Below are 14,156 nucleotides of genomic sequence, written 5' to 3' on the forward strand. Positions count from 1 at the left end.
TTAGAACAACAAACTGAAGCCTTTTTCTTTCCTTCCTCATGCCTAGTTATGATGTACCCTGGCGATTTAGCTGGACAGCTATGACGCGAGTCCAATAAAAACGACAGCAGCTTTCGAAAAACTAAAATGCGTAATGTTTGAGCACTCTCTTTGGGGTCATATTTTATTTTTACGTTTCGCCTAATTAAAAACCTGATGCAATCACAACATTTTTAGGAGAGATTAATAATGGCTCTGATTTGCTGGAGTAACAATAAAATAAATAATAATAGCAGATCCAACACTGCCATGTCTTGACAAAGGACTAAATAAGATTTTGGTGTGAGGACCTGGTGGTTAAAGTGTTTAATCTGAATGATTCAAAGGCTGCTTCCTACCAAAAAAAAAAAAGTGGTTTGTCTGCCACAATAATGGAAAAGGCTTCATCGTTGCAGGGGTTCAGCCGAAGTAAATAAGGTTACTATTTCCAATTTTCTGTCCTGGTTTACTACCAGCAGATCTACATCTGGGGATTGGCTGAAATGCTGAGCCGTGTCAAAATTCAGCAGCAGCAGGTGCCTAAGTTAACCACCTGAAAATGAGGCATTATCTTCTCACACCTCTATTTAACACGTACAAATTTTCGTTGAACTTGCAGACCTTGTGATAGCGCTTTGTGAAACATGCATACAAGTCTTCCTTTCTCTGTATTCCATGGCCAAGAGTTCTCCTCGACTCTTGCTGAATACACTCCAACCTGGAATCCCATAGCACATTTAAGAACCATAAAAATATAAAAATAAAATAAACCTGAGGTATTTTTTTTTACAGTGAAAAAATGTATTGTTATCATTTCCATATCTGCATTCTCTTACTAGATTTGTACCTTACATGTTGTACAGTTCCTTGCAGAAAACAGGGAGAATATTTTTCCCCTGAAGAAAAATGCTTTGGAAATCACTCTTTTCTATGGAGTTGTTGTCTTTATTTTTGGCTTTGTATCACTGGAAGTAAAAATATTTCATTGAGGTAGAACAATAATCCAGGGATGGAGATATTTTTATATAACTGAGATGTGAGCAGTTGCTAATTATTTCATGTACTACCTGAGAAAAAAGATGTCACAAGTAAGGGACTTCTCTTTGAAGTTTTAACAGTATTTGAATTTGCGGTTTTAAAATGACACCGTTAGTGTTTAGCAGTATGCAATCATTTTAAATAGAGAAGTTGCTGATGCATAAGAGATAAGGAAAAAACAACTGAAGATAATAATTATTTTTAAAGCTTGTTTTTACCATAATAATAATTAATAAATAGTAATACAAAAAAATAGATGTTTTCCCTGAAACTGTATTAGAGTTATTTTTGAAAGTAACAAATGTAAACAAGAGATGAATGCCCACTTTTATTTGTCAGAGTTCCAGAGGCATGCCAAAGCTGCCTTATTGTAAGTGTAGACTGTCTGACAAAGCCAGTTTAATACTGGCAGTGTCCCATTGTTCTCTGAGCTGCTGTACATTAATGCAGGTTCAGTTAAATTAAACCGACTATGTAGTCAGGTAAGTTCTATCAGCTTTCTGCACACAGGGCTTCAATGTCCAGACACTGCAATCACTCACCACCTCCTTCATCCGTTTTTATACTCCTTTCCCTTCTATAAATGGAATCAAGAGGTTCTCTATCTCGCACCGACACGTTTCTTCAAGATAACTGTGGCAGCCTTCCAAAACGAGTTTTGCATAAGAGGGCTAGCAAATTGAGCGAGCTTATTATGGTCAAACACAAAATCCATTAACCCCAGGTTCAAAGAACTTGGGGCTTTTCATTAAGTACCCGGTCTCTTCTCGCTCTTCCATGGCTTCAGTCAATCCCACGCTCTTCAGAATCTAATGCAAGAACAACAAAGGCGAAGAAGAAGAAGAAGAAGAAGAAGAAGGAGAGTGAGATGGAGAGGAATTTAAATCCTGAGGCCTAGAAGAAATAGAATTCTCTGCAGAAATTTTGTCAGGAAAGTAACTGTTTAACTGTAGTCCGAAAGTATCTATGCTGGAAACAAACCATGGTATATTTTTTGTGTCTGGCCTCTTGTCAGGCCTACCATTCCCAAGATGAAAAAGATCAAAGTTATGTTTTCAGGTTGCTGTTGGCTTCTTTAACAATGAACACTGGCTCTGCCCACAACAAATTATGTTCTATCAGACATCCACATTTAAATCTGTGTTGGATAAATATGGTGAGGTTACACGTTGTAGAAGGCAAGACAAAAGACTAAGTGACAAACCCATATTTTTAAACTCATGTTTAAATCCAAAACTTATCACCAGTTTGTGCTTCAGATTATTCTGGCTAAATGTATATTATACCAGCCAACCCAGACTCACGTGGCCTGCTCTGATGATACAGCCCTTTTTAAAACAAAACCGGCGTTGGATTTTACATTACTCTAAACCGTGTTCAGTGGTGCATCTAAAGCTTATACACCACAGCCCATTAAAAAAGACTCACTTCAATGCAATTGCCTGCGGGGCGGGGTGATTTCAGTGTTCTGGAAAATAAATTGCATGTGTGAGTGAATGTTTTGTACAACCCATTGGTTGAGAAGAAAAACAGAGCCGTGAAGGCTCGAGTTAAAAATAGATCCTTTGGTGAGAAAAAACATCTTCATAAATTGGAAAAGAGGTTCATAAAAATAAATAAATAAATCAACCACTTTCTCATATATCTATTCATCCACAATGTACACTGATAATTAGTGGCAGAATGTGTCGGGAGGATGTGCCTGGAACAGAAAAACAGTCCACTAGAGTCCTGTGTGAAGGTAAATAGTAGTCTCAGGCAATAAGAACAGGAGTCAATGGACAGGGCCCGAGGCTCCACAGAGACACTGTATCCAATGCAGGTTTGTCAAGGGCCTCTCCTCTCTCAGGGCTCTATTCACAGTCTTTCATTACTCCACATTCTCGAGTGCAGTTAAGATTGAATAAGCCAGGCCAGGGGCTTGATATTTGCACTGAACTGAAGACATTCGGTCTCTGTTTTGAGTTTTTGCCTGCAGAGACAATAAGATCAGTGCCTGTGTGCTGATAATTTTTCTCTGAATGCGTTGAATTGTATAATCTTCTTTTACATAGTGTGAAGCTAATGCTCCCTTAAACTCTTTGGTAAATATATTTGGTTTTGTTAAATAAATAAAAATCTATTAAAAATAAAACAAAAGTCTAGTAAAAAAAGTAAAAAAACTATGTACCAGGTTTGGAGTTCAAGAAAACCTTATTATACTCAGTAACATAGAATTTGTCCTATTGAAAACTGGCAAGACATTTTATTAGTCTTCCAATTATATCTCAAAGCCTTTGTTTGTTAAGCCATTTGGCTGCAGAAGTGCTGTAACTTTGCATAAGTCTAGCCCAAAGTCTGGTGTGCATTGAGTCAAACAGGCAAATCCCGATAACGCTTTCAATGTAATTTCCTGAAGAGGAAGTGAGCTGTAGTAACTGCTTAATACTAGGATAGGACCATCTCCGAAGGTCATGTTTTTACAAGTTAGTGCTGTAAGCCATAATTTTATTTGTGCTTTGTTTGTTTGCTTGCTTTGCTTAAAGGACACAATGAAGGAGACAAATGTTCTGATTTCCAAGTTAAAAAAAAAAAACTGTGAGAGAAAGAAAAAAAACACTATTGTTTATCAGCTCTCTATGTACAGTTAAAAACAAATTATTGCTTAGAAGGACTGTAATCGCTCAGGGCTCTGTGAAGCCAGAGTACACAAGTGTAAATTGCTTTTAGAGTAAGTGCAGCTGTCTGGTTGGACCATCTTTGGTACCCAATTAGAACAGGAGCATTATGGGATTTTTTTGTTGTTGTTCTTGATCCCATGTTGGAAGGTTAGTTATTAGATAAAATAATGGATTGCTGCTTTTGTTGACAGAACAAAAAGTGCAGAACCAGCGAGATGAAGGAAGTGGCTGTCTACGGTGTTGAAAAGAAGAAGAAGAAGAAAATAATAAAAGGCAATGCTTGCGAATCAGTGGGAGGAAGCTTGTGGTGCTGCTGTCAGCTAACTTGACATCCCTGTTCTGGCTCCATGAAGACTCTTGGTTTGCAACTGAAATCCTGCCCACCATCTGGATATGTTCCCCCCCCCCCCTCATTGGGGAGGAGGAGCTTCTGTCTTCCCATTTGGGGAGAGAGAAAATGCCAGAGCTCCACACAAACAGAAGAGGTCGAGGCAAGAAACCATCTGGGTACAATAAGAACATTCTAGTGCATCTGCCCACTTAATTCTAAACTGGCTCAAACTGGAGATTCTAAAGGAAAAACTACAAAATTCAGCACACAAGTTTACCCGCAGCAACAGGTTGAGACTAGGGAATGAAGAGCTACTGTTGCTGCCAAGACATTTACAATAGGACCGTGGTTTCACGTCTCATCTGAAGGACAGAGCACAACTAGGTTAGTTAACTTCAGGGTAAATGCACAATGACATAGAACTTGAGATGTCAACCTCCTACTAACAACACCTTTGCCATACACTTCTAGACCACCTTTTAGGGCTCAAATTCAATTACAGTTCAGTTGTTCAGTTTCACCCTCGGCATCCGTACCAGATCCTACGGTGCTGGTGTCTGCTCCGTTTTGTGCTATGTGTTATGTCGGCTTCTTATTCTCCTTGTCAGGGCTTCTTATTCGAACACTTGAGGGCTTCACTGAGCAGAGAGAGCATAGCTGTTACATATAGACTTTAATACAAATACAGAACACTGGAAAACAAAGACTATTCAGGACACGCCAGCCAGACTATAACAAGACAATGCCACAACTGCTCACATTAACAAGGAAGGCCTCAATAGATATGAAAATTGAATTTGCTGCCATTTCAGGTCTGACTTGTAGCAGGTGTTACGATGTGTCACTCATGCCTACACACTATCCTTCCAGCTCGAATGGTACATTTACACAGACAAATTTGGCTTAAGAAAACAAGACCGTAATTGTGCAGGGAAAGTAAAGGTAGATACCCAGTATTTTATCTCATTGGTATAGTATTGTGGTGCACTGATGTACTCCCCCATGGTGCTCTGCCTCTCAGTGTGTGAGTGAAGATCCTCTTTAGAGGCAATTTATGCCGAGTTAGTTAGCAAGGCAAATAACAAGCTAAACAGAAACAGCAAGAGGGAATAGACATGTAATAGAATATGCAACAAACAAGAAATTAATCGACCGAAATTAAACATTGACCAGAACTAAGGCTTTATGTAGACTGGGGCCAACCGAGTACTTGGGAAGTCCATTCCCTTGACAAAGGACCAAGTTCAAGAAATGCTTAAAATTAACCATTGCCATCTATGCCCATGCATTTATTTTCATTTCCCAAGCCAAATAATTGTTGCATGTGATTATCTGCACTTCAAATCAAGTCCCCAGAGGGAATCTTTTCATCTTTAATAACTGTTTGTGCTGTGCATCCGTGGGCACTGTGTTTCCTTTTGCCTTAGCAGGTGAACCCAGTAATGTATATTCCCACACATTGCAGGACACTTAAAATGTTAAACACTGGATTCTCTTTCACACGTTTAGAAAACACATATAATAAATTAAACATTTCAGGAGAAGAGTTATACCATATTTCGCTACATAACTGATCTCCCTACAAGTGGGGAAACAGGGCTTAATTAAAGATGGAATTTAATAAGGGAAATAAATTGTGCAGAAGGACATGAAGCATTTGAAGAAAACCGCATGAATGATTCAAGGTTCCGTGAATGTAAAAGGCCTAAATTACTTTTCCATTTCTTAATCTGCTCCAGGGTCAAGTCTGAGAACCTTCACACAAGGTCTGCGAGAAGAGAGAGAAAAAAATCCAAATCCAATTCAATACAAATTCATTTTTCCTTTAAGGCCTTTAACCCAATCGCCTCCCATTTACCACACAACTATCCAATTTACCATAACAGCTTACATTCAACACTCTGAAAGACAACATTGCCTACTTATTTTTGTTTATATTACCACTGAAGTGGATTGCATTTTCCACTACATAACTTTCGTGGGGGAGAATGGGCTGTGCTAGTGATATACAAGGCAGATACTGAACACATCTACACATCATTGTTTCTTCAATTTCTTCAAAACACTGTGACACATGGGACACAGAACACAAAATGTTTCTAAAGTACGAAATGCACTATTTTAAGAGTAACCCTGCTGCAATTGATACAGCCTAAAACTTTATGACTCATTAAATATATTGTATAAACTTGTAAACTTTTCCCATCTTTGGACACTTGCTCAAAAGGCTACTTTTAACACATCACCATCATGTACATTTTTAAAAGCCCCACCCACCAGAGTTTATAATCTTTAAGGCTTTCAGTGTAAATATGAGCTTTGACTTAAATTGAAGGACAACAAGACAAGAAAGCCCTGCAGGTTCATGTTCACACACCTGGCTCACAAAACAGCTAAATTGAAGGCCGGGGCAGGGAGTGATTGAAAAGGAAAGGTTGATGTGAATCACTAAAAGTCTAGTCGTTGCTTTCCATTTACTGTCCCCAGAATGGTCTTTGCAAAGTTGCTGAATGAGACGCGGAGAGGTCCCGGCGGTGTATGATTGAGGTCGTGAATGCAGGCCGATTGCAGGGGGTCAAAGCACACAGCATGCAGCAGAGCTTAATTGGATGACGTATCGTTGGAAACATAAGCAGCCACAGCTATAACTGCAGTTGTAACCAGAGCGTTAATTTGAGTGTCCCGGAATGCTTTTAACCATCTCTCGTGTTTCTCATAAAAATCAGCCTCTTCATTTTTTGGGAAGTGTAAATATACACATTTTAATCCCTAACGAGGAATGCAACTGCCTCTGGATGTGCGGCTCTCCTTCAGTTGGCCTGCCTTGTGATATACAGGAAGCTCTATCTCAAACAATGAGAAACAATATCACAAATCATGATCAATGCATTCCCTTACAGGCCTGTGGAAACAACAATCCTTTAAAGATACTTTTATCAGATCACATGTGTGTTGAAACAATGCAACATGTAATTGCAATGTGACCTGTGACTCATAAATTGTGACATGGGGTTGTTGCTCTTGACTGGGTTGCTCTGGTGTTGCCCTTCCTGCTTGATTCAAGATTGATGCTCTACGTATTGGACTCTTTTTCCAGGGAATATTAAGTATAATCGGTAATATATATCTGTTAGCCCTCCTTATCCTTCAGTGAGAATAAATCATTGATGTCTAGTTTTTGGGAGGAATTCTGCATTTGCATAAGTATGTGTAATGATCAGATGATTGGGATGATTTTGTTCAGGGGTACAGTGTAAATTCTAAGAAATGCATCTTTGACGCAGTTAATCAAGTTATATGTGAAGTATGCTGCTAGCGGTTTTCCTTGTTGAGGATAAATACACCATATGCCAATATTGGTCTCAGTGTCAGTTAACCAGCTTATTCAGGGGTATTATATGGTTAGATTATATGGTTATATGGAACTTGTATTTCATTACTGACGGAGGAGGGAGTATCAAAAATACAAATTGCCTGCAGTTAGAAGGTTGGAAATTAAGAGTCAGTGACATAATCTGTCTCATGCTGCGAGCATGTTTGAAGCACTCCGGTTAAAACACGTGTCTGCATATATTTAAAAATGATCCAAGATGGAACTGTGGAATGTGGAACAAAACACAAAAGATCATGGAACTCCTAAGAGATCTGACATTTCTTGAAAGATGGCTATGTCATACTACAATGAAAGCGACCATAAAAGCAATTACTGTCATTAAACAACACCAACCTGTACAGACGTAACAGACTCAGAAAGGACAGACAGAATGCGGGAAGAAAAAAAAAGTTGTGACATTGTAATTGAATTGAGAATCACTGGGGTTCTCTATGAGTTCTCAACAGCACCACCACAACTCCCAGCAAGCTTGTTTCTGATCTGATAAGAGAGGCGGACTCAGAAGGCAAGTCTTTTTTGTTTGTGCTTCACAGTGCTGCACCTCTCCATGCTCCCAGCAGAGGTCACTCCAAATACATTCTCCTCCCTGCCTAAACTACCACTCACAGATGACTCATGAGTATGCCCCTCAAACCCCTGGTAGACTGCTTGATGAGCGTCCCCGTTACGTTTGCAGTCTCATCCCTCTACATCACAGCAGGGTGTGCCTGTAACCTCCCCCCCCCACCCGGCACGTGCCACCTTGCCTGTGGCTCTGTCTGTTCCTCTCATGTCAGGACTGGAGACACTTGATGAGCAGTGTGCATGCGCAGCACCTCTGTGGCTTGTCTAGGGTGTCAACACATGCATCCAATCATGCGTTTGGTCACTGAGGGGTGACTAAACAGGGCTGACAAATAACTCAAGAGGTACTGTTCTTACAGACAAGGGGTCCGGAGTTTATATTCACTGGCACAGGTGATCCTTGCACTTGGACTTCAGTGGGGTGTGTGGTGTCATGAAGATCCATCCACTTACTTTATAAAGGGGCTGACAGGCTGACTACATGCACCACAGAAGCCACAAGAAAAGCAATTAGGCTGGGGTAATGATTTGAGGACAAGATCCTGACAAATGGTGACAGGCACAAGTAGTGCATTGTATGTCAAGAAATTACACGCATCAGGGATGTCATTCTGTTTCACAAAGGAAAGCAGCATCTTTCCTGCGGGAAAGTGTTTTTCATATAGGTTGTTCTGCGACAGAGTTGGAGGGTATGAAGTAAATTGCTATTTGATGGACGAGACTAGAAGGACAGCGTTTTTGTTTTGCTTGCTTGTTTGTTTTTTTCCATTGACCACTTGCTGCATGTTTGCTTGCCTAACTGGCAGATGCAGATGCTTCCCCGATCATGTAATCATAAGGAAAGCAGTTTGGTCACATCATACTCAAATTCTGTTTCATTAGTCTAATTCATTATTTGTTACTGACTGACTGAAACCTGGAGGCCTGGAATCCAAGCCCACAGCTCTTTGTTGTGATTTGACGTGGTTCAGTGCTGGATAGTACACACCAAACTGCACTAACAAAGAGACATCGTCTATTTTGAGGGTGCTCTCATGACAACTGGAGCTCAGCACAACACTGCAACCTGAGTCATGTTAAATCTGCATTGATACAGGCAGACTTAATGACATGGGTTGTATAATGAGGTTTAAGACTTCTTTTAAAGAGCATCTTTTGAATTGTGAACCTGCAGTCTCAGGTAACACAGTAACACGGCTTTAGCCAGCCAAACATTTGATAAATGCCTTTGGGAGGGTTTACCAATACAGTTATGTGATGACTGTATTTGGATTGGATTAAATATGAGAAGTTTAAAATTATTGACTGTGGGAGTGGGTTACAAATGATGAGGGCCAATATATGAAATCTGCAAACAAGTGAAAATCTTCTCTTCTCTTTCCAGGCACATCAGTTTATTTTCTTTCCTCCCACAAAGCGTTCATCACAAATTGCTGTGGGTTTAAATTCTCTTCAGCTCTGTAAATTTTATTCGAACCTCTCCTTGAAAAACAACCTTGTTTAACCAGTTTTGTGAGGTGCACTACAGAGTCCATAGAGCTGAGAAGTGGCATTCTACCATGAGAGTTCTTACAAACGTAAGAACTGTTTAAGCGCTCGCCAGAACAGCTTACAGGTTCAAAATGTGTTCCAATTCCCAGTCTGAAAGCTGAATCTAGTTTCCAAAATGTTTTTTGTGGAATAAGTAAAAAAACATTAAAATGTTTTCCACACCTTAGTTGCCTCTTGCTAGATTTGTAGCTTTGTTTATTTGTATTTTGCAGCTGCATACTGGAATACAGAATCTAATTTTGCCCTGGAAATAAAAAGCCTGCCAAGTCATCCAGCTTCACAAAGACATTCTGAAACCCAGCGTCTGAAGTGAAACACAAATTCACAAGAACATCCCAATTCAACATACCACGGGAATCTCATTGCTAGTGCCCAATGAGAGGCAAATGTTTATAACACAGCAGCAACAACAACAATGCCAATTATTACAACAAAGGAATATACTATAGTAGACAGGAAGCTACATGCTAAATCTTTCTATTTCTTTAAGTAGTCTGTGTATAGGAGATGTGATTGATTGTGTAACTCAGGGATGGGGCATTACATTAAATACGGAAGAAAGACTTCCATAACTTTGAACTGTCAATAAACCTATAGTGCCATGCAAACCCCATTCAATGGGCTTTACACTCAAAGGATTTCACATATTTGGCATTACCATTAGGTTGACTAATAGGAATACAATCCAAAATACATTTTAATTAAAAGAAGTTACAGTGCATGGTTTGTTTTTAAAAGGCTGTGCATTTTTAAGTAACTGGTCATTAATTTGATGGCTTATGAAGAGGTTTATATTCAGAACCAAATAATCCTAAAACCCCATAGTATGGGAAACAACATGCTTTCGGTATAGAGCCCAGCTCAGTAATTCCTGTGCAGTTCAATGTGCACAGAGACCATCCGAGTCACTGGAAGCCTTGTCTGTAATTATCTGAAGAGTTAGATTCTAGACTGGCACATTTTGATGACATTAAATCGGGCTTTCCGGGACATGTCTGAGTGATTCTATGTGATCAAACAGCCTTTTCATGCTCCATACAACTGCCAAATTCTCCCCTTTCATTCATAACGATGCCATTGAAATGTAGCATCCGTCTTCTTACTATTACTAAGTATTACGATCGGTACTTCATTTTCCTGACATCTCTTTAGATGTGCATCTCCCACCTTTCGATTAAGCAACACCATTAGTAATGGGGATAGTCTTCGTTGTTAGCATGTGACTTTGAACTAATGAAGATCCCAATATTGCATCATGTCGCATTAAAAGTCATTTAAAAAACGTACAAGAAAAATAAACCAATTAACACTTTGATGGAAACGCCATGACCTTTGCTACTGCTCTCCCTTTTCGTATTCACCTCGTCTTATGTTGTGATTTTCAGTCTAATTACCAATTAATTAGACAAAAACAAAGAAGGAGAATGACAGAAAGAGGAAGAGGCAGAAAAGGGGAGAAGGAAGGAGAGATCAAACTTTTGAAGAATTTTGAAGCTGTGAAAGACAGATGCGTGTGTTTTCCAGACTTTTGCAGCGTATGCAAAGCAACGACAGAAAAAAAGCATGCCTTACCTTTGCCATAGTTGAAGTGCAGTTTGAGGGCCTTGCCTTGGCGGACCAGGTTGATGTGCAGGTAGGTGAACCAGACGGCGAAGGTCAGCAGGACCAGCAAGAGAAGGAGTTTGAACTGCTTCCGAATTTTCTTCACCGGGAAGCGCAGCATCTTAGCTCGACCATCACCCACCCAGCCGCTGCACAACGAGAAAAGGGCTGTTTTACCCTGTGTAGGTCCTATATCTATCTGAGAAAAGAGGGGATGAGGTCTCCTATAGTGTCAGGTAGTCACTGACACGGACCCAATGCACTTGAGAGTGAATCAGGGTCCATTTGAGAGATCCTAGGCTCTATTCTGTATCTATTCCAGGTCAGTGCATCTCATCTTTGAACTCAGGGGACTCTCCACTAAGGTCCATGTATGTTAGATTAACACGTCCATTCTGTTCATAGTTATGTATGGTCTATTAGGCAACATGCATGCCTTGAACTGCATTTGGTTAATATTCAAAAAGTAAGTGCCTTGTTGTACAGGTCCTTACCTTCAATTTCCTTTGCTCCACACTTCATCCATAGTTGATAGGAGTGAATTCTCTTTAAGGTGTATTAGTTGGCAGACTTGGGATTTTACAGATCGTCACATTGCTGAGTGGATGCAACTGTATAGCAGATCATGCGGCGTGCTTGTATTCCAGTAGTTTCCCTATGAGTTTAAGTGTTTATGAAAACATTCCAGGAAAAAAGTGAAAATAAATAAATAAAGATTATTCCGCAATTTTGCGGATTGCGAGAAAGAAAGAAAAAAAACAGCAGTTCAGTGATAATCTTTTACAATCCTACTCCGTGAGGCTGCTCCCTGTGACACCAGGATGCCAGTGATTTAAACAGCTACTTAATAGATCATCCCTCCAGTTTAGTGAGCGCACAGCACTGAGAGCACAGTGTTCAACACAAATCAAGACGTCTAACTGAGTAATAGTAGGTTTCCAGAAATGTTGTACAGTCCCCTGCTCTCTATATCAAATCCCCATGGTTTTCACTTGACTGGCCGGAGCTCCAGATGAGCGCTACAGAAGAGCTCCACAGCCCCCACAACACCGGGGCTGGTACAGCATGCTCAGCTCAGCTCAACTCAGCTCAGCCCCCCACAGCACCGCTGCCTTCTGCGTCTTCATGTAGACTCAACTCCTTCAGCCAGTCACTGGATGGCACTTGATGTGATCTGAGTGATTAGAAGCATCATGGAAACCTGAAAAACACAAGACAGATGTTCCTCCGTAGCAAACATCAAATCAAAACAACACCAGCGGGATCCCATTCACAAAATCAGATGAATCGACCAGCTACACCTTTTCCTGTCACTCCACAATTACAAATTCAACCAATCATCACCCAACAGCAGTGCTTGTATTAAAATGCAGCAGAAGGGTAAACGCTGCTGGTGTGCGGTGACAAAGTTGCGCTACACGTTTTCTGTTAGACTTCTTCAGACAGTGTTTCCGTACCTGATACTGTACCACTTCACACCCACGAGGTCCTGCTATGGGTTGTGAGGTGCTGCCTATGAAAGTTACAGTCTGTAATATCAAATCTACCTTAGCCAGCCGTCCCGTCGATGATTTTGATCTCTTTGGGATCTCCAGTGTTGCTGATCAAAGCAGCATCAATCCGTGGTGTTATTCCCATCTGTAAATAACTCGGGAGGATGCTTGAAGGTTTAGACGCGGTACCCCCAGTCCAGCATCGTAACAGCAGCTTAGAAAAAACAAACCTGGATAGTTTCACCAGTCCCTCGCAGGATTAAAAAGAAAAAAAAAGCAATAATACAAATGTATCACAACCCGGAGAGTGCCTGTGTCGAGGAGTGCGCTTAACCACTTGGTGAAGCATCGGAATCAAGCAGGGCTCCATGTGCACCTAATACATTGTGCGCTCTTTTATTGTGCGTGGGTTTATTTTCCAGTGCATCCAAGGCATGCCATCCTCAGTAGCCTACTGGAGTCTGTTTTCCCAAAATATACCTGCGATACATCCCCAAAAAAACAAACCAGATAGACATGTCACATAGGCTACTGTAGCAGTGATGTGCTGGGTCTGTTATAAATCCTATGGAGCGAGGAGTATAATTTTGTCCGGCCTCCCCGTCATCGTTCATTCTCTGCAAACCTATCACGCTGCATTGAGGGAGGGCATGTGCAATAGAAACAGGCAGGATTTTTGCACTGTTTTAGAAGGATTCCTCTGTACCAGCGAGACTAGCACAGCTCCGGTCCTGTCATCTATCTCTCCCTCTCTCCCTCTCTCTCCCTCCCCTCAATGAGCATCTCCGCTGCCGAGCAACCGAACTTGGGAAGCACTGGAGTAACGCAGAGCCCCGCATCCAACCAGCGCCGGAGCTGAGCGCCGAGCGCCGCCATCCACCGCTTGGAGAGGCGGGACGAGTGCGCATCAGCCATAGCATCGCCAACGCATCGGCACCCGGCCGTGGGAACCGACCATTATGAGCAGGATGCTTATTGCATGCGTGTATGAAGGCGAAAATATATCAATCTGATACAAAGGTCGGCGCTATTATATTCTGCAGTTGAATTGCTCACCTTTGTGGAGTGGATTTCTAGTCTGGTCTGGTCTGTTAGAACCAAGCAGCTCTGTGTTGTGATGATGCCATAACGCTCTGCCTCTATGGAGAGGAGATCGCAGCACAAGGTAGATAAACACATGAATGGTCTAAGGGCTGTGTGCTTTGGTGTACTGGTGGTGGTGGTGGTGGTGTCTGTGCTTTCCTAGGGCACACCCTCTTCGTTTGCACAAAGACATTCCCTGCGTACACTGCAAATTTGAGATTTATAATTCATGCCATCGCATTGGTTTCATCAGCTTTAATGGAAGCAAACACAATGAAAGTGTGTATCTATATATGTATCTATATGCGTATAAACATCCAGTTGCTCAGAATGCCATGCACAATGCTGGTCGAGTAAGACTTTCTGGGCACATCTCAGTGTCCCGGCTAATGAAATACTCAAAATAATGAAGTGAATTGCAG

At 41.0% G+C, this 14,156-nt stretch overlaps 1 protein-coding gene across 1 annotated transcript in view; it reads right to left on the reverse strand.

The window, feature by feature from the left end:
• The window catches only part of b4galnt4a (beta-1,4-N-acetyl-galactosaminyl transferase 4a), a 171,700-nt gene extending 158,272 nt beyond the window's left edge, over positions 1-13,428 (reverse strand). Inside the window, exons 1-3 of the mRNA XM_066701130.1 lie at positions 12,706-13,428; positions 11,653-12,359; positions 11,129-11,307 (exon numbers count right to left, since the gene is read on the reverse strand). Coding sequence (XP_066557227.1) covers positions 11,129-11,279 — 151 coding nt within the window. The 5' untranslated portion in view covers positions 11,280-11,307; positions 11,653-12,359; positions 12,706-13,428. The remainder of the gene's footprint in view (positions 1-11,128; positions 11,308-11,652; positions 12,360-12,705) is intronic.
• Positions 13,429-14,156: the final 728 nt, after the last annotated feature.

The sequence above is a fragment of the Amia ocellicauda genome, chromosome 4 (assembly GCF_036373705.1).
Source record: "Amia ocellicauda isolate fAmiCal2 chromosome 4, fAmiCal2.hap1, whole genome shotgun sequence".
Classification (NCBI taxonomy): Eukaryota; Metazoa; Chordata; class Actinopteri; order Amiiformes; family Amiidae; genus Amia; species Amia ocellicauda.